General features: G+C 44.3%; 2 protein-coding genes across 2 annotated transcripts; both read right to left on the bottom strand.

Annotated features, from left to right (window-relative positions):
- Positions 1-352: 352 nt before the first annotated feature.
- On the bottom strand, positions 353-8624 carry LOC128123919 (T-cell ecto-ADP-ribosyltransferase 2-like). Its single transcript, XM_052760191.1, has 3 exons — positions 8352-8624; positions 1942-2755; positions 353-420 (listed from the first exon to the last, which is right to left on the bottom strand). Exons 1-3 carry the CDS (start codon positions 8622-8624, stop codon positions 353-355), a joined length of 1155 nt encoding a protein of 384 aa, XP_052616151.1.
- Positions 8625-12589: 3965 nt separating this feature from the next.
- On the bottom strand, positions 12590-19039 carry LOC128123918 (T-cell ecto-ADP-ribosyltransferase 2-like). Its single transcript, XM_052760190.1, has 3 exons — positions 18920-19039; positions 14262-14988; positions 12590-12657 (listed from the first exon to the last, which is right to left on the bottom strand). Exons 1-3 carry the CDS (start codon positions 19037-19039, stop codon positions 12590-12592), a joined length of 915 nt encoding a protein of 304 aa, XP_052616150.1.
- Between the last annotated feature and the right edge of the window lie 1699 nt (positions 19040-20738).

The raw sequence follows: 20738 nt of genomic DNA, 5'->3' as shown, positions 1-20738 counted from the left end.
AAATACCAAGTCACAGAAATCAAGGTGTGGTTATAAATGGTTTATTTTGCTAGATTATAACATTAATCACATATTGCATAATTTAAAACTGATACAGCTGACCATGCAGAAAAACATTGCTTTTTGATCATAGCAAAGTGTCAAGGGGTAGTAAATTTGAAATCAGAGCATATAATTCCAACCACAGAACCAGCAGGTTCCTTGGGTGTCTATGGAAGTCATGAACACTAAAGTAGATCTCCCCCAAAATGATTGCACCCTTCATTCTACCACAGACCTTAGAGAACCACCAAGTTCTTGCCCCTGGGCCTCCCTTCAACACTCAGACCCATGAACTGCAGGCAGGAGAGGGCTACAGCTCAGCAAGAGGAAACAGCAGCTGGACCAGGAGACCAGGGAGCACCACAAGCAGCAGGGTTGCTGTAGATGGGAGGAGAAAGGAAGGTTTCATGTGGGAAATCTCAAGACAGGGATAGCTCCCCTAAACATTCAGTACTTTGCACCCAGCTCAAAACCCAAGAGAGTAGGCTCTAGGGGGCCAGCATGCCTGGCTAGACTCTTCTGGCTTCCTCAGGATTCCTAAAGTACTCAAGTACCAGGAGGTGAGCAAACTGATGGATCCCCACCACTTCCAGGGTCCTGTGCTCTAAGATACTGACTGGGTTAAAAGCCTTTCCTATCCAGAGTCTTCCTGACCTTCTAGGGAGCCCGACAGGCTTTTCCTTCTTTGCCCAGAAGGAGGTTTCTGGGTCTGAACCTTCTGAAAGTCCATTGTTGCATCAATGTGTAGTCCTTCTATGCCAGCTGGTGTGGACTAGAACCTACCTGTGGTTCTCAGCCTGCCTGGACATCAACCATTTGGCCCAAATGGGCAGCATCTTTCTGGCTGGACTGTGGACCTTGGGAGGGGTCATGCTTTCCTTGGGCTTGATATAAATTCAAATTCCTCTATGCAAATGCATGAAGCCCCTATGATAACTTCTATGGTTCCACTTCCTTCTCCAAAGACTTCCCATGTTTCCAGAAACCCTAGAGTGTCAGAGCTGATTAGATCTAAGATCGCTCTGTACTCAGTAGTCTAACTGTAGCTCATTTCAGGTTCTCCCTGGCCTCTCACTCAAACTTAGCTTCCTAGGACAACATTTAGTGGAGCCTGGATGTAAGTAAGTAATCCAGACACTGTGTAAATCCTGAGTGGTGGGCATAGGAGACAAAGTCTCTAGACTGTAAGCAAATGATTTTCCTGTGAATGTTGAGATCCAAACCAGCAGGAGTTTGGGTCAGATGATTTACATGTGTACATAGTTCCTCATATTTAAAAATGAAAGGTATTTGTAGATTGATATCTACATGCCAATCATATGTCTTGAATGCCTCTCTCTTAATTCTCAAAGCAATGCTACTAGAATATTTGTCATTTGGGTCTTTATCATTCAAATGAGGAAACAGGGGCACAGACATTTGATAACTTGCCAAGATTCACAGAGCTAGTGATGTTTGAACCAGATTACCGTTGAGGATGACCAGAAAACATGGTACAGTAATTTTCTCTGGAAGTATTAAGGAAGGATTTCTACGATAAGTGATTACTTGAACTATGCCTTAGAAAGTAATTACTAAACTAAAATTGACGGTGTCTTTGCTTGCATAGAATGACAAATGTGGTCAAGGGATGAAGAGAGAACCCAGGCCACAAGGAATGATGGATATACAGCCATAGAGACCCCCAAACACGGGGAAGCTTTGGTTTGAAAGGATGAATAAATACCTGCTGATGGCACTTCTCACTCCTCACAGGGCTGGACCTGGTAATAGCATTTTCCTGAAGTCCCTCACTGTGTTCAACCATTCCTGATACACCGTCAATGAGGTATGTGCCCCCTGGCTTTACCAATGCTATCCCTCATCATTCTGGGCACTCTCCCCACATACATGGTCTACCAGGTGTCTTCTGATAGGGAGCCCCCCTCTTCCATTTCATGATGTCCCCCACAAGCTCCACCTCTAACACAGACCCAGACTCACCTGAGCTGCTGAAATGACTGTTGTTGGCAGAACCGCTATAGTAGCAATTGAAGTTGCTCTTCTTTATTTGGAGGGAGTGCAGAGAAATATTGTCATACCCCTTTCCACTTGCTGTTTTGGTGACATTGTGATATACTTCATAGGCTGGAATTAACACCTCCTCTTGTTTAGGGTAGTAGGAAAATTCACTTATGTCAGCCCCCAAGCAGGTTCTGATGGTAAACAGTGTCCCACTAGCACCACCAAAGCTGTAAAGAGCTACTCTTTCTTCCAAAGATGAGGAAGCGAACTGCCCAAACCGCACAGAGCCCTCCCCACTGTAATGAAACTTGTTCTTGGTTCCTCGATAAACTGAGTGACAAGTCTGGTTACTCAGAAGCTGAAGAGCTCTTGTTAAGTAGTAGTGGAAGGCCTTGTAATGGAAGTTACCGGGATTTTTCTTGAATTCTCTAACAGCTCTGTTAAAACCTTCATGGATGTTCCCGGTGTAGGCCACTAAAGCTGTTCCATGGGAATCTTGGAAACCTTCGGGAGTGCTCGTTGTATTTTTTATCTCCTTCCATCGTTGCTCTGCCTTTTCCCACTCAAGTTTTAAATCCCCATTCATGTTGAAGTCTTCTTGTAACAGCTGGGGTGCTTTTCTCTCCATGTCTTCGACACAGCCCTCATACTGATCATCAAATGCATTGGGAGCCATGTCCAGGTTGAAAGACTCATTCTGGCCTGTCACCTAAAAGAGAGAAGTAGGTTCTTTGTTACTCAATAAATTTGCTAAGTTATCAGCATGTGCTGGGTGCTGTCTGGAGCCATCTCTGACAGCATGAGATGTCACATACTCCAAGCTCACACATGGCACATACATAGCCGCAATCTCATTATGTTATAAGCGGTGCAGAAAGGCAAGGCTGATTTCTGATGTTTAGTATTTACAGATTCTACAGTTTTTTCTTCTAATGATTAGCTAGTAAACAAAATAACAGGCCTCATCATGACATTTTCATACACGTATATCACTGTATGTTGCTCATATTCATCCCCATACAACCTTATCCTTACTGATAGCACCTTTTCAAGATTTGTGCTGTCTGCCACACTCTAACTGCATACTGAACCCTGGGAACTGTAATATCACCAAGATGTGGGCAGGAGAAAGCAAGGTCAACAAGATGTGGGTTGAGAATATTACCTGCTGGCTTAATAACCAAATCAGGAGGAACATGTGAACTTTTGATGTCATCTTCAAGTTCAAAAACAGCTACAAGGAAATATAAGACAATGAAAGAGGGGTACTCACAGTATTATAACAGTCTGTTGATGGATCTGTTCTACCTCAATGACTGAATCTCTATTTTACATCTGCAGGTCCAGGCTCCTTCCTGCTCACACCGCTCCCAGGATGGCTTATCAGGACACTGTTAACAGCTCTGTTTGGGTCCCTTTAAAGAAGTGAGGTAACTGACATCCTCTCTCCCCAATAAGGACCTACAATCAATCAATCCTGGTAACACACAGAGCTATGTATCATGTATGTTGCCAAGAGAATCAGGTCATATTTTAGCAGATGTGTCTTAGGCCTTGATGTTTTACTTGCACAGATACTTAACTTTTTCTCCATATTTGATTAGCATGTGACTTACATTTACCTCTGAATGTCTTTTAATGCTGTCGGTATTCACTGTGTTCTATGATTTAAATACGGTTGTACTTCAAAGGTCTCCAGTGTGGCCATATGAAGATAGTGAAACCTTTACGAGGTGAGGTCTCCTGGGAAGTGACCAGGTCCTGGAGGACATCACCATCAGAAGAGATCATTTCAGCCCTTGAGATTCTACACAGTTCCTGCAAGAGCCAGTCTGGCCCCAGAACCTCTCTGGCTTCCTCTCTTGCCAAGTATTCCCTTCTGCACATGGCAATGGCTTCCCTGACATTGTGATAGAGAATATTGTGATTCAGCCAGGAAAATCCTAACCAGCCAGCGCTTTCATGATATTTAGACTTTCCAGCTGTCAGACTGTGAACTAAGCACCTTCATTTTATAAACTTTCCAGCATCAAGCATTTTGTGATAGTAATAAACACAAACTGAGGAGAAAGCTCAGTGAGTAAAGGACTTGCCTTGCAAACAAAGACCTGAGTTTGATCCCAAGAACCCATGGAAAAGCAGGTGTGATGACATGCACTTGTATTCAGCACCAGGAGGTGGACAGAGATGGGTCTCTGAGATCCCCAAGACTCACTGGACAGCCAGACCAGTCTGCTTGGTGTGTTCCCCAGGCCTGTGAGAGACACTACCATTACAAAAATGGTGGACAGTGCCTGAGGAATGACACCAGACATTGTCCTCTGACTTCCACATGCATGTGCCCACCCATGAGCATGTACCCATACATGTGCATGTGCCCACACAAGTAAATATGCCCAAACATGTGCATGTACTCACACACAAAAAAAAGGAGAAAAGAAAAATAAAAAGGAAAGAAGTATACACTGAATAGCAAGTCAAGGAATGAGAAGGAAGGTCACCCCGTTGGTGTGGACTCATCCATTCATTCCTGCCTATGGCTTTTAGAAAATCATGAAAACTCTCCCCCACACTTATCTAAGCTGTTGTGTTACTGTCCACAGAATTTTGACTTATTCTGGCCAGATAATCCTCTCCCCACACCTTGAGAATGGCAGAATGGAGCTGCATGCTGTGACTGACTAGTTGCCCTTGGGAAGGCTGGGACTCCCAACTCCTCCACAGCTTGGCTTCTCCTGCCCTGAGCTTTTAGGGGACACTGTAGAAACAATAGACCTAGGAGTTCAGAACTGCAGTGAAGGTTTCCACCTTCTGTACATCCTCAACTTTCAAAAATTATCAATTATTATAAAATAACTATAGTCAGCTACATAAGATAGCCTCCCTAAATTCTTAAAGTCCTGCTAGACAACCAGTTATTGAAGCACACACCTATAATCCTAGCCCTTGGGAGATGGGCGCAGGGGCATCGGGGCCCAGGCCAGTTTAGGATGGACTCTGAAGTCACAAAAAAGGTAAAATTAAGCTCTGCCCAGAAATAGAAACATAGGTGATTTCCTTTCGCCTTGAGTACACCCTGGAGCCACTTAGGATTTGGTTAGTTATTCAAAATGGTTCCTGCAGTTTGGTTGTATCAGGAGTTCTCTGGAAACTTGTCACCAACAGAGACTTCTGGACTCCAGCTCAAACTCATGCACTTAGTATTTCTAATGAGCTACTTTGTTAATTTTGACATAATTTGCATTTTTAAAAAAGCTTTCCTTTTCTTCTTTTTAGTAACGTGTATGCATGCATGTCCTGGAGTTTGTCGGTCTGTGCACACGCGTGCAGATGCTTGCACTCTGAGGTCAGAGGTGTCAGACCCTGTGGAGCTGGAGTTACAGGAACCTGTGAGCTGTCTGGCATGGGTGATGGGACTGAGCTCTGATCCTACAGCAAGAGGAAGTATGTGCTCTAACCACTGAGCCATTTCTCCAGCTCACAATTTTCTTATGGGGGAAGTACTATTTAGCATAAGATTCCAATTAATCGGTGCTGAGGACTGAACCCAGAATATTGTTCATACCAGGCCAACACCTTTCACTGAGCTACACCCAGCTGGACAGTGAAGCCTCTTTACACAACGCACATCTCCACATTCTAGCTCTTTCTCCAGCCTCAGTTAGAACCACCCCCTTTCTTGTCTTAAAACTTAGGCTTCAAAGCTCTGTTCTGAAGTCAGGAAGTCTGACAAATTCCAGATGGAGGTGCCAGGAGAAAGCAATCCTGTAGGGTTGGTGGGTCAGCAGAAGGACTTTCTCATTCAGGAAGCATGGCTTAGCCAGCCTGGAGTAAACTTCCAAATCTCTCCTCCCCTCCCTAGTTCCTCATGTGGTTGATCCAGATGTTTGCCTTTCACCGGACTGGTGTCTACTTCCCTGTGGGACAGCTAAGAACAGCCTAGCTGTGCCTTATTGGCACCGATGCCCTTCACAACCCACATAGACTGAAGATATGCAATTTGAGTCTCTTCAGCCCCGATATGAACTTCTGGAACTTGTGCCTGCCAATTAAAATTTCCCCCCAAAGTCAATGTAGCTAACACCTTGAACTTCAATAAAAACTTTCATCTCTCTCTCTTTTCCTTCGTCCCTACCCCTTCTTTCCTCACTCCTCCCACTCTCCTTCCATCCTGCTCTTTATCTGCATTCAAACTCTATGATCCTAAATTAAAGAAAAGAATAGCCTATGTTTCCAACATGCAGGAGACCTGGGGCGGTTTTTACAGTAAAAACACATCTTTTAAAACTTTTAAAATAAAAATGGATAAGTAAAGCAAAGAAGAGGATAGAAGCTAATGTTTGCATGGAGCTGGGAGGAAAATGGGATTAATTAAGCATATCCCTGTTCTGTCCTGAAAACCCAGGAAGTACATGAAGGTAAAAGTCTATATACATAAGAGAATATGTACACAGATGCCAGTTGCTTCCTACAGGACTTGGGAAGTAAATTGTTTGGTCCTGCATTATATTTTTAAGTCTCTAGAAATATTATAGCCTCATGTCTGTCCTTCATTTATTTATATCTGCCTCCATCACCCTACATGGGCTATTTCTTGCCCAGAACTGACCTTCTGGCTTTGACCCTGAGTCATAGACACCCCTGCACACATGGCTACACTCACTGCAACCCTGAGATTGTTCTCAGAGTCCTCTCAACTTTAGAGGCCTTCCCCTTCAGAGGACAGAGTTCAGAGTTGTCAGGTACCTGAGCAGGTCTTTGGTGGCTGGGTCTCTGGCCTCTTCTAAAAGCAAGTGTTGCAGAAGGCAGTGCTGTGGCCTTTTATCCTGTGGACAATACACTTTCAGTTTCAGATTAGATTTGAAAGGAAGCCAGCGAGTTTATGAGCTACTTAAGTTAGGTATGTTGTACTTTGATAGTATACTGTAGTGGGTACCTGTTCCACCTACGACCTTGAAGTACCAGCCCCTAAGGTGTGGCCTTGGGGCTAGCTTAAGCTGAGGGGCACGTATGTTTGGTCCTTTCTCTTCACTGTGGGCTTGGATGGTGTGGATTGACTCAGGCGGCAGGAGCAGTGTGAGGCAGGACATCAGCCTTCCAGGGCCTATCCTGTTCAGTGAGTTGTTCTCCCCAGTATAATTTCTAAGTAAATAGTTCCTTTATCAGGATCTGTGGATTACCTGCTATACTATACCATTTCTATTCTCTATCGTTTTTAATTTTTTGTTTTGTATTTGTTTTTGAGACAAGGTTCCATTAGCCCGGATTGGCCTCTCCTGGCTGTGTAGATGAGGGTGACATGAACTCATGATTCTCTTTCCACAAAACTAGATTTATTTGTACAAAAATAGAACCCAGGACCTGGTGCGGCTCGGCAATCACTCTACCAACCAAACTGCATCCCCATCCTGTGTCTTTTCCTTTGTCTGTACCAAAATGAGCCAGGACCTTTCTATTGTTCTCCACAGGACTGATTGGTGTGTGTGTGTGTGTGTGTGTGTGTGTGTGTGTGTGTGTGTGTGTGTGTATGTGTGTGTGTGTTATGTGTGTGTGTGTGAGAGAGAGACAAACAGACAGACGGGGGGGCGGCTAGATACTGGAGAAAGTAGAAGTTGGTTGACCTTTGCCCTACACACCAATTTTACAAATTACATGAAAGACTGTTGTGGTGGCTCACATCTTTAATCCCAGAGTTTGGAAGCCCGAGACAGAGGGATCTGTGTGAATTTGAGACCAGGTAGGTCTACATAGTGAGACCCCTGAAACCAAACAAAACTACCAGCAAATCACCCGAGCGCTAAAGAGGAATCAGGAAAAGGTGAAGAGAGGTGACCCAGTTTTTTTTTAATTGATTCTTTGGGAATTTCACCTTGTGGACCCTAATCTCATGTATTTCCCAGAATCTCCACAACCACCCCTTACTCTTGTAGTGTTCCTCCAAAAGGAAACTAAAAAAGAAATAATAAAAATAAGATAAAGATTAAAAAATACTGAAAAAAGTAATTAAATAAATAAAATAGTAAAAAATTAAAATATACAGATAAGAATATCAATTTTAATTAAAAAAGAAATTAACCAACAGAAAAAAAGCAAATAAGACAAAGTAAAACAAAAACAAAAATTAAACAAACAAACAAAAACCCAAAACTAAACACTGCCCTCTGTCTTTGCCTCTCCATGGTCTCTTCATTCATCTCACTGGCATTGGGAGCTGCTGTATATCATGCAATATACTCTTTTGACCAAAAAGCTTTCCCTTGGCCTCCAGCACACCAACACTGGATCCCCACACAAACTGCCCACACACTGTTGCCCCTGGTCTTGTAGACCATGTGGCCATGGCTCTGCAGCCCCAGTCCATTCTCACACTCCAGCAGGTCATAGATGGGGTCAGTGTTGGAGTGTGGGAGCTCCAAGGCCTGCATCTGTATCTGGTTGGCTGCAGACTGGTCAGTCCGGGCTGCTGGGACCTCTCCCCTCCAGTGAGGAGTGCGACCAGCTCTCCCACATGCTATAGAGGAGTAGGGCCATCTTTCCGAAGTATTGAGAGCCAGCTCTCCTATTAGGGGCAGAGCCATCTTCCCCATGCCAGGGTCATCCAGGTCTGTTATCCCAAGACCAGCAAGATGGAGTCAGCTCTCCCCTGGCCAGTGAGAAGAGGGGCCAGCAGAGCAAGACCCTTGTGCTAAACTCCTGGTTGAACACATGGTTCACTTGGGCCCCTATGATAACACAAGTGACAGACATCAACACAGACCCCATCTGAGGCAGGACCATGGACCCAGACATGGCCATCAGTAGTATCTTGGGCTTGGATGTCACCATGGTCCCAAGTGGCAGCATAGGCCTCTCAGTTTGACATGGGCCCAGCAGCATCAGAGTTGTCAGATGCCAACATGATCCCAGGTGGTGGTAGAGACTCCAAGCTGTGTGGCAGACCCTGATTACAATAGGAACCACAGATCTCAACACAGATTCCAGCTGAAGTAGGGCCATGGACCAAGACTTGGCCACTGACCACAGCTCAGGCAGGACATCATCATGGCCCTGGATGGTATTACAGCAACACCCTCACCCCTCCATCTCCATGGTCCCCATGGTGGATCTACGTCAGGTATCTGCCCAGACCCTAGGCATCTGCACTGCCTTCAGTAGTAACCTGAGCCATGGACACTGACAGTGACCCTGGCTATAGTGGGCCATGGACCCACACATGGTCCTCAGCAGCAGCCCCGGCCCAGTGTCTTCATGTCCATGAATTCAGCTCAGGCCACTCAGGTGGGCATGGCCCTGGCAGGTGCATGTCCCTTACACCCTAACATGGTCAATAACAATGGGAAGCCAGGCATCCTTGTAACCTTTGGTGGAAATGGGATCCATGGACATCAACATAGACCCTGGTTGCAGTAAGACCACAAACCAAGACATGGTCCCCAGCAGCTTCTTAGACCCAGATGTCACCATGGCCCTGGTTGACTGTATAGGCCTGTCAAGTTGGCTCCCATCAGCTGCAAGGTGGCCCTTGGAAAACAACATGACCACAGGCAGGGACCCAGACCTCGAGCATCTGAACAGCCTTCAGTGATATCAGGAACCATGTATTCTATTTACCTTCCCAGAGCCCTGAGGTCTCTATGTACAACGAAGATTCCAATCTATCTCTAAAACTTTTACTATTAACTATCAATGATTTTATTCATATGGTCTACAGCCAGTGGGGAGTGGTGTAATGCCTAAAGAACCTCCATTTTATATTAGGCATCCATCTTGGTACCTAATAACAATTTGACTCTGACTCCAGGCCCTGGAAGATAACTCCCCAGTAACAGCAACTGAGTTACACCTACCCAGAAATCCACAGCTATGACCATCTCCTTCAATATGATACGACTAGCTGCCTTTTTGGCTTCTGTAACCCGCTTATGTAGACATTCAAGGACTATTCTTAGGTCCCCTTGACTACCTAATCTTGACAGAGCAAAACAGCTCTTGGTTTGCTTGTGCAGATACTCAAGGTCTTCTTGTGGTTTTCACATATAAAGAACCTTCCCTCATCCCCACCCCTCTTGGCTCAACAGTCTCTGGTTTTGCTCAGAGACTGTTGTCCTGCTAGTAGCTACAATACATTTAGCTGATTATAATTATAATCTGAATTGAGTCTATGGTCTTTTCCCAGGGGTCCCTTACTCCATAACATGGGGAGTAAGGGAAGCATTATACACTGAGGCTAAACCACCCATGATGAGTACAGGACACAGACTTCCTGATCCATATATATGCCTCAAAATGGGCCTGTCTGGGTTGCTGAAATGGTTTATCAGTTAAAATGCTAGATGTGCAAAACTGACAACCTGAGTTTGATCCCTAGAACCTACAAAAAGGTGGAAGGCAAGAGCTGATGTCACAGAGTTGCCTTCTGACCCCTAAACACATTTCAAAGTATAAAAAAAAAACACACACACACACAAACACACACACACAAACACACACACACACACACACACACACACACACACACACACACACACACACACACCAGGCAATACAGTAATAATAAAGTCTTAAAAATAATGTACTTATCCATGTCCTCAGAGATGATCAGAGTTATTGAAAGAGGCTGACAGATCTCAGTAGCTGGCTGTATTTCTGATGGGGTAGAGTAGGGAGTGGACTTTATCTAAGTCAATCCTTACATTTATGGCCCACTCAATTTGTAATGCAGGAGTATCTGTGAGAAATGTACAACATGAAGTTTCTCAGCTATGGACATGTGAGCATCAGACCTCATGCCTTAGGAGAGTTTCTCAAAGGAATAATTCTCAAAGGAATAGAAATATATAGTCACAGAAATCAACGTGTGGAAATAAATGATTTATTTTGCTAGATTATAACATTAATTACATATTGCATAGTTTAAAACTATTACAGCTGGTCATGCAGACAAACACCGCTTTTTGATCATAGCAAAGTGTCAAAGGGTACTAAATTTGAAGTCAGAGCATAAAATTTTACCCATAGACCCAGCAGGTCCCTGTAACACAAATTGCTAAATGGTCTTATTAATCAAATCCCAGAGCCAGATATTGGGGTAAAATCTGAAAGATCATAGAGGCAGAACAGCCAGCCACTAGTTTTACCCCAACAAAATCCAATGCAAGTAAATAGTTAGTCATTACAATCAAACTTTTATTCATATTATATATGTTTTCAAGGTAAAACAGAAACATATTTTAGATAGGTCATCTTCAAACACTTCAGGGATCTATAATATATGGTATTTAAGATGTTTTAATAACATAGATTTTTTTTCTTTTTTTGTGCTATGAGACATGTCTGCTGCTGGCAGCACCAATCTACTTCAGAGAAGATGATGGATATTGAAGAAACTCCATATGGAGTTTACTTTCTTTGTGGCAAAAGTTAGCCATTGGGCAAGAAATGCCCTGGCATTGACTGCTGACAGTATGCTGTCCAAAATGGACAAGCAGGACACAAAAGAAAGGACTGCCAAACCTTGCCAAGACAAGTTAGGAAGAGGCTTCAGAAAATCCTGCTTCACAGATGAGTCTGTCAGATATACTAGGCCTGTAGGCCGAAGATGGATGCCCCAACATTGCAGAGAAATCTTGGGTGACTGTCAGGGCAGCCAGCTGTTTCTGTCATTTCTCACATTTTTTGGAAGTCGCTTGTTTGCACTTCCTGTTTACTCAGTTAATATTATTTCCTTCTCAGGTCTCTGAGGGAGTTGAAGATTAGATAGTTATAGTTACAGTTTTCCTTGTTAAGAAATTCAGAAGAGAAACTCACTAAAGAGGTGTAAAGTGTATAAGTTTGAAAGACATCAAAAGATAGTTTCCAGTTGGTAATGCAAATTAGGGTAGAAGGTGAATTAGATATAATCCTTTGGACTTACAAAGATATGATAGATAATGGAGTATTTTCTCTGAATTTGACAAATGCAAATGGACTAGACATTGTTGATGTATTTATTGCCTGTATATATAGTATATAGATATTGTACTTTCTGTATATAATTTTTTTACATTAGTTATAAACTTTTTTTTAATTTTAGACAAAAAAAGGGGCAATGTGGTGATATTTTATTTGTGCTCTAACAAATAAAGCTTGCCTGAAAATCAGATGGAGGAGCTAGCCACTAGTCAACCATAAAGGTCTTGAGGTCTGTACAGACATACAGGAAGTGATAGAGCTGGGTGGAGAGAAGTGATAAGGCAGGGTGGGGAGAGGAGCACACTCTGTTTTGGCAAAGGATTTCATAGGGGTAAGAACTAGTGGCTGCTGCTCTGCCTCTCTGATCTTTCAGCTTTCAACTCAATATCTGGCTCTGGGTTTTTTATTAATAAGACCGTTTAGCAATTCGAGTTACAGGTCCCTTGGGTGTTTATGGAAGTCATGAATGCTAAAGCAGATCTCCCAAAATGATCGCACCCCTCATTCTACCACAGACCTTAGAGAACCACCAAGTTCGTGCCCCTGGGCCGACCTTCAACACTCAGACCCATGAACTGCAGGCAGGAGAGGGCTACAGCTCAGCAAGAGGAAACAGCAGCTGGACCAGGAGACCAGGGAGCACCACAAGCAGCAGGGTTGCTGTACATGGGAGGAGAAAGGAAGGTTTCATGTGGGAAATCTCAAGACAGGGATAGCTCCCCTAAACATTCAGAACTTTGCACCCAGCTCAAAACCCAAGAGAGTAGGCTCTAGGGGGCCAGCATGCCTGGCTAGACTCTTCTGGCTTCCTCAGGATTCCTAAAGTACTCAAGTACCAGGATGTGAGCAAACTGATGGATCCCCACCACTTCCAGGGTCCTGTGCTCTAAGATACTGACTGGGGATAAAAGCCTTTCCTATCCAGAGTCTTCCTGACCTTCTAGGGAGCCCGACAGGCTTTTCCTTCTTTGCCCAGAAGGAGGTTTCTGGGTCTGAACCTTCTGAAAGTCCATTGTTGCAGCAATGTGTATTCCTTCTATGCCAGCTGGTGTGGACTAGAACCTACCTGTGGTTCTCAGCCTGCTTGGGCATTAACCATTTGGCCCAAATGGGTAGCATCTTTCTGGCTGGACTGTTAACCTTGGGAGGGGTCATGCTTTCCTTGGGCTTGATATAAATTCAAATTCCTCTATGCAAATGCATGAAGCCCCTATGATAACTTCTATGGTTCCACTTCCTTCTCCAAAGACTTCCCATGTTTCCAGAAACCCTAGAGTGTCAGAGCTGATTAGATCTAAGATTGCTCTGTACTCAGTAGTCTAACTGTATCTCATTTCAGGTTCTCCCTGGCCTCTCACTCAAACTTAGCTTCCTAGGACAACATTTAGTGGAGCCTGGATGTAAGTAAGTAATCCAGACACTGTGTAAATCCTGAGTGGTGGGCATAGGAGACAAAGTCTCTAGACTGTAAGCAAATGATTTTCCTGTGAATGTGGAGACCCAGTATGAGTTTGGGTCAGATGATTTACATGTGTACATAGTTCCTCATATTTAAAAATGAAAGGCATTTGTGGGTTGATATCCACATGCCAATCATATGTCTTGAATGCCTCTCTCTTAATTCTCAAAGCAATACTACTAGAATATTTGTTATATGGGTCTTTATTGTTCAACTGGGGAAACTGAGGCATGTATATCTGATAACTTGCCAAGAGTCACAGAGCGATGTTTGAACCAGATTACCATGGAGTCTGACACAAAACCTATGACAGAGAACATGGTACAGTAATTTTCTCTGGAAGTATTAAGGAAAGATTGCTGTGATAAATGATACTTGAACTATAACTTAAAAGGTAATTACCAAACTAAAATTGATGGAGTCTTTGCTTGAACAGAATGAGACATATGGTGAAAGAATGAAGAGAGCACTCTGGTCACATAGAATGATGGGTATACCGCCATAGAGATCCCCAACATGGGCCAGCATTGGTTTGAAGGGATAAATACCTGCTGATGGCACTTGTCACTCCTCACAGGGCTGGACCTGGTAGTAGCATTTTCCTGAAGTCCCTCACTGTGTTCAACCATTTCTGATACACCTGCACTGAGGTATGTGCCCCCTGGCTTTACCAAAGCTACCCTTCATCCTTCTAGGCACCCTCACCATGTGCATGGTCTACCAGGTGTCTTCTGGTAGGGAGCACCCCCTAATGTATTTCATGATGTCCCCACCAGCTCCACCTCTAACACAGACCCAGACTCACCTGAGCTGCTGAAATGGCTCTTGTCGGTAGAACCGCTATAGAAGCAATTGAAGTTGCTTTCCTTTCTTTCAGGGGAGTGCAGAAAAATTTTGTCATACCCCTTTCCACTTGCTGTTTTGGTAACTTTGGGAAATACTTCATAGCCTGGAATTAATACCTCCTTTTGTTCAGGTTTGTAGGAAAATTCTTTTATATTAACCCCCAAGCAGGTTCTGATGATAAACAGTGTCCCACTCTCACCACCAAAGCCTTCAAGAGCTACTCTCTCTTCCAAAGATGAGGAAGCGAACTGCCCAAACCGCACAGAGCCCTTCCCACTGTAATGAAACTTGTTACTGGTGCCTCGGTAAACATCGTAGCATTTGGTACTCAGAAGCTGAAGGGCTCTTGTTAAGTAGTAATGGAAGGCCTTGTAATGGAAGTTACCAGGATTTTCTTTGAATGTTCTAACTGCTCTGTTAAAATCTATGTAAATTTTCCCAGTGTAGGCCACTAAAGCCGTTCCGTGGAAGTCATGGAAACCTTTGGGAGTGCTCATTGCATTTTTTATCTCCTTCCATCGTTTCTCTGCCATTTCCCACTCAAGTTTTAATTTCTTATTCATGTTGAAGTCTTCTTGTAACAGCTGGGGTGCTTTTCTCTCCATGTCTTCAACACAGCCCTCATACTGATCATCAAATGCATTGGGAGCCATGTCCAGGTTGGGAGGCTCAGTCAGGCCTGTCACCTGAAAGAGAGAAGTAGATTCTTTGTTACTAGATAAGTTTGCTAAGTTATTAGCATGTGCTGGGTGCCGACAGCATGAGATGCTGCATGCGACATCCTCACACATGACACACATGCATGGACACAATCTCATTATGTTATGAGGGGTGTTGAAAGGCAAAGTTGATTTCTGATGGTTTGGTGTTTATGAATACTACAGATTTTCTTCTAATGTTTAGTCAATATACAATATAACAGGCCTCATCATGACATTTTCATACATGTATATCATTGTATGTTGCTCATAATCACCCGCACATAACCTTCCCCTTACTGATGTTAACTTTTCAAGATTTGTGCTCTCTACCATCCTCTAACTGCATACTTAACCTTGGGATCAGAAATACCGCAAATATGTGGGCAGCAGAAAGCAAGGTCAACAGAGTGTGGGTTAAGAATATTACCTGATGGGTGAAAAACCAAGTCAGGAGGAACATGTGAACTTTTGAGTCTAAAAGAGATGTCATCTTCAACTTCAAGAGCATCTGCAAGCAAATATTAGACAATGAAAGTGGGATCCTACTCAGTTCCTGCAAGAGCCAGTCTGGCCCCAGAACCTCTCTGGCTTCCTCTCTTGCCATGTGTTCCCTTCTGCACATGGCAATGGCTTCCCTGATATTGTGATAGAGAATATTGTGATTCAGCCAGGAAAACCCTAACCAGCCAGCACTTTCATGATATTTAGACTTTCCAGTTGTCAGACTGTGAACTGAGTAAGCGCCTTTACTTTATAAACTTTCCAGCATCAAGCATTTTGTGATAGTAATAAACACAAACTGAGGAGAAAGCTCAGTGGGTAAAGGACTTGCCTTGCAAACAAAGACCTGAGTTTGATCCCAAGAACCCATGGGAAAAGAGCAGGTTTGATGACATGCGCTTGTATTTCAGCACCAGGAGATGGATAGAGATGGGTCCATGATATCCCCAAGACTCGCTGTACAGCCAGACCAGTCTCCTTGGTGTGTCCCAGGCCTGTGAGAGACCCTGTCTTTACAAAAATGGTGGACAGTGCCTGAGGAATGACACCACAGATTGTCCTCTGACTTCCACATGCATGTCCCCACACACAAGTATGTGCCACACCAGTACATATGCCCAAACATGTGCATGTACTCACACACACACAAAAAAGTGAAAAGAAAAACAAAAAGGAAGGAAGCAGACTAACACAATCAGCCTTATTAATTCTTGTATCTTCTGAGAATGTATTGTTTTCACTATTCTTTGAGGGGTGGAAATTTTAACAGCAAGTCAGGAATAAGAAGGAAGGTCACCCCCATTGGTGTGGGCCACACAGCAAGAATGCATCTTTTAAAACTCTTAAATTAAAACCTCATCCAACTACTGAGGGATCTGGATGCAGAGATCCATGACTAGGCCCTGGGTGAATCTCTAGGAGTCCAATCAACGAGAATGAGGAGGGTTTATATGAGCGAGAATTGTTGAGACCAAGGTTGGATAAAGCACAGGGACAAATAGCCAAATGAATGGAAACACATGAACTATGAACCAATGGCTGAGGGGTCCACACTGGATCAGGCCCTCCGAATGGGTGAGACAGTTGATTGGCTTGATCTGTTTGGGAGGCATCCAGGCAGTGGGACCAGATCTTGTGCTCATTGCATGAGTTGGCTGTTTGAAACCTGGGGCCTATGCAGGATTGTTTGGCTTGGCCTGGGAGGAGGGGACTAGACCTACCTGGACTGAGTCTACCAGGTTGACCTCAGTCTGTGGGGAAGGCTTTGCCCTGGAGGAGATGGGAATGGGGGGGGGCGTTGGGGGGAAGGTGAGGGGGACGGGAGGGGGGGAGAACAAGGGAATCTGTGACCAATATGTAGAACTGAATTGTATTGCAAAATAAATTAAAATAAATTAAAAAAAATGGATAAATAAAGCAAAGAAGAGGATAGAAGCTAATGTTTGCATGGAGCTGGGAGGAAAATGGGATTAATTAAGCATATCTCTGTTCTGTCCTGAAAACTCGGGAAGTACACGAAGGTAAAAGTCTATACACATAAGAGACTATGTACACAGATGCCAGTTGCTTTCTACAGGACTTGGGGGGTAAATTGTGTGGTCCTGCATTATATTTTTTAAGTCTCTAGAAATATTGATAGCCTCATGTCTGTCCTTTCTTTATCTATATCTGACCCCATCTCCCTACAGGGGCTATTTCTTCCCCAGTACTGACTGACGTTCTGGCTTTAACCCTTGAGTCATAGACCACCACCACCCCACCTCACCCTGCGACACCCACTGCAACCCTGAGATTGTTCTCAGGGTCCCCTCAACGTTAGAGGCCTTCCCCTTCAGAGGACAGAGTTCAGAGTTGTCAGGTACCTGAGCAGGTCTTTGGTGGCTGGGTCTCTGGCCTCTTCTAAAAGCAAGTGTTGCAGAAGACAGTGCTGTGGCCTTTTATCCTGTGGACAATACACTTTCAGTTTCAGATTAGATTTGAAAGGAAGCCAGAGAGTTTATGAACTACTTAAGTTAGGTATGTTGTACTTTGTTAGTATACTGTAGTGGGTACCTGTTCCACCTACGACCTTGAAGTACCAGCCCCTACGGTGTGGTCTTAGGGGCTAGCTTAAGCTGAGGGGCATGTATGCCTGGCACCTTCTCTCCATTGTGAGTTTGGATGGTGTGGATTCCTTCAGTCAGCAGGAGCAGTGTGGAGCAGGACATCAGCCTTCCAGGACTCTGTGATGAGGATTCGCCTATTCTGTTTAGTGAGTTGTTCTCTCCAATATAATTTCTAAATAAATAGTTCCTTTATTAGGATCTGTGGATTACCTGCTATACTATACCATTTCTATTCTCCATCTTTTAGTTTTTTGTTTTGGTTTTGGTTTTTGAGACAAGGTCCCATTTTCCCAGATTGGCTTCTTCCTGGCTATGTAGCTGAGGATAATCTGAACTCCTGATTCTCTTTCCAAAAAACTAGATTTATATGTGCAAAAAGAAAGCACAGGACCTGGTGCTGCTTGGCAATCACTCTACCAACCAAACTGCATCCCCATCCTGCATCTTTTCCTTTGTCTGTACCAAAATGAGTCAGGACCTTTCTGTTGTTCCCCACAGGACTGATGTGTGTGTGTGTGTGTGTGTGTGTGTGTGTGTGTGTGTGTGTGTGTGTGTGTTTGAGAAAGACAGACAGACAAAGAGACGGGGGGGGGGCTAGATACTGGAGAAAGTAGAAGTTGGTTGACCTTTGCCCTACACACCAATTTTACAAATTACATGAAAGACTGTTGTGGTGGCTCACATCTTTAATCCCAGAGTTTGGAAGCCTGAGACAGAGGGATCTGTGTGAATTTGAGACCAGGTAGGTCTACATAGTGAGACCCCTGAAACCAAACAAAAATACCAGCAAATCACCTGAATGCTAAAGGGGAATCAGGAAAAGGTGAAGAGAGGTGACCAAGTTTTTTTTTTTAATTGATTCTTTGGGAATTTCACCTTGTGGACCCCAATCTCACGAATTTCCCAGAACCTCCACAACCACCCCTTACTCTTGTAGTGTTTCCCCAAAGGGAAACTAAAAAAAATAATAAAATCAGATACAGATTAAAAAATACTGAAAAAGTAATTAAATAAATAAAATAGCAAAAATTAAAATATACAGATAAGAATATCAATTTCAATTAAAAAACATATTAACCAACAGAAAAAAACAAGCAAACAAGAAAAAGTAAAACAAAAACAAAAATTAAACAAACAAACAAAAACCCAAAACTAAACACTGCCCTCTGTCTTTGCCTCTCCATGGTCTCTTCATTCATCTCACTGGCATTGGGAGCTGCTGTATATCATGCAATATACTCTTTTGACCAAAAAGCTTTCCCTTGGCCTCCAGCACACCAACACTGGATCCCCACACAAACTGCCCACACACTGTTGCCCCTGGTCTTGTAGACCATGTGGCCATGGCTCTGCAGCCCCAGTCCATTCTCACACTCCAGCAGGTCATAGATGGGGTCAGTGTTGGAGTATGGGAGCTCCAAGCCCTGCATGTGTATCTGGTTGGCTGCAGACTGGTCAGTCCGGGCTGCTGGGACCTCTCCCCTCCAGTGAGGAGTGTGACAATCTCTCCCACATGCTATAGAGGAGTAGGGCCATCTTTCCGAAGTATTGAGAGCCAGCTTTCCTATTAGGGGCAGAGCCATCTTCCCCATGCCAGGGTCATCCAGGTCTGTTATCCCAAGACCAGCTAAGGATGGAGTCAGCTCTCCCCTGGCCAATGAGAAGAGGGGCCAGTACAGTAAGACCCTTGTGCTAAACTCCTGGTTGAACACATGGTTCACTTGGGCCCCTATGATAACACAAGTGACAGACATCAACACAGACCCCATCTGTGGCAGGACCATGGACCCAGACATGGCCATTAGTAGTACCTTGGGCTTGGATGTCACCATGGCCCCAAGTGGCAGCTAAGGCCTCTCAGTTTGATATGGGTCCAGCAGCATCAGAGTTGCCAGATGTCAACATGATCCCAGGTGGTGGTAGAGACTCCGAGCAGTCTCTCAGTCCCCGATGACAATAGGAACCACAGATCTCAACACAGATCCCGCTGAAGTAGGGCCATGGACCCAGACATGGCCTCTGGCCACAGCTCAGGCAGGACATCATCATAGCCCTGGATGGCATTGCAGAAACACCCTCACCCCTCCATCTCCATGGTCCCCTTGGTGGATCTAGGTCTCAGGTATTTGCCCAGACCCCAGGCATCTGCACTGCCTTCAGTAGTAACCTGAGCCATGGACACTGACAGTGACCCTGGCTATAGTGGGCCATGGACCCACACATGGCCCTCAGCAGCAGCCCCGGCCCAGTGTCTTCATGTCCATGAGTTCAGCTCAGGCCACTCAGGTGGGCATGGCCCTGGCAGCTGCATGTCCCTTACACCCTAACATGGTCAAAAACAATGGGAAGCCAGGCATCCTTGTTACCTTTGGTGGAAATGGGATCCATGGACATCAATATAGACCCTGGTTGCATTAGGACCACAAACCAAGACATGGTCCCCAGCAGACTCTTAGAGCCAGATGTCACCATGGCCCTGGGTAACTGTATAAGCCTGTCAGTTTGACTCCCATCAGCTTCAAGGTGGCCCTTGGAAAACAACGTGACCCCAGGCAGGGGCCCAGACCTCAAGCATCTGCATGGCCTTCAATGATCAGGAACCATGTATTCTATTTACCTGCCCAGAACTCTGAGGTCTCTATGTACAATGAAGATTCCAATCTATCTCTACAATTTTTACTATTAATTATCAATGATTTGATTCATATGGTCTACAGCTAGTGGGGAGTGGTGTACTGGCTAAAGAACCTCCATTTTATATTAGGCATCCATCTTGGTACCTAATAACAATTTGACTCTGACTCCAGGCCCTGGAAGATAACTCCCCAGTAACAGCAACTGAGTTACACCTACCCAGAAATCCACAGCTATGACCATCTCCTTCAATATGATACGACTAGCTGCCTTTTTGGCTTCTGTAACCCGTTTATGTAGACATTCAAGGACTATTCTTAGGTCCCCTTGACTACCTAATCTTGACAGAGCAAAACAGCTTTCGGTTTGCTTGTGCAGATAGATACTCAAGGTCTTCTTGTGGTTTTCACATATAAAGAACCTTCCCTCATCCCCACCCCTCTTGGCTCAACAGTCTCTGGTTTTGCTCAGAGACTGTTGTCCTGCTAGTAGCTA

The sequence above is a fragment of the Peromyscus californicus genome, unplaced genomic scaffold (assembly GCF_007827085.1).
Source record: "Peromyscus californicus insignis strain IS unplaced genomic scaffold, ASM782708v3 Scaffold_4__1_contigs__length_199733344, whole genome shotgun sequence".
Classification (NCBI taxonomy): domain Eukaryota; kingdom Metazoa; phylum Chordata; class Mammalia; order Rodentia; family Cricetidae; genus Peromyscus; species Peromyscus californicus.
The sequence above is the reverse complement of the archived record's forward strand: the minus strand, read 5'-3'. Positions and strand labels throughout refer to the sequence as shown.

What these genes read in the sequence shown, in the direction of transcription:
- LOC128123918 (XM_052760190.1), bottom strand. Translation starts at nt 19,039, where the DNA reads ATGCAGGGCTTGGAGCTCCCATACTCCAACACTGACCCCATCTATGAC. An exon ending in ACAAGACCAGGGGCAACAGT is followed by an intron (nt 14,989 to 18,919) that starts GTGTGGGCAGTT and finishes TCTCTCTTTCAG; the next exon opens with GTGACAGGCCTGACTGAGCC. An exon ending in GAGCCATTTCAGCAGCTCAG is followed by an intron (nt 12,658 to 14,261) that starts GTGAGTCTGGGT and finishes TCCCATGTACAG; the next exon opens with CAACCCTGCTGCTTGTGGTG.
- LOC128123919 (XM_052760191.1), bottom strand. Translation starts at nt 8,624, where the DNA reads ATGGCTCTGCCCCTAATAGGAGAGCTGGCTCTCAATACTTCGGAAAGA. An exon ending in ACAAGACCAGGGGCAACAGT is followed by an intron (nt 2,756 to 8,351) that starts GTGTGGGCAGTT and finishes TCTCTCTTTTAG; the next exon opens with GTGACAGGCCAGAATGAGTC. An exon ending in TCCCTATCAGAAGACACCTG is followed by an intron (nt 421 to 1,941) that starts GTAGACCATGTA and finishes TCCCATCTACAG; the next exon opens with CAACCCTGCTGCTTGTGGTG.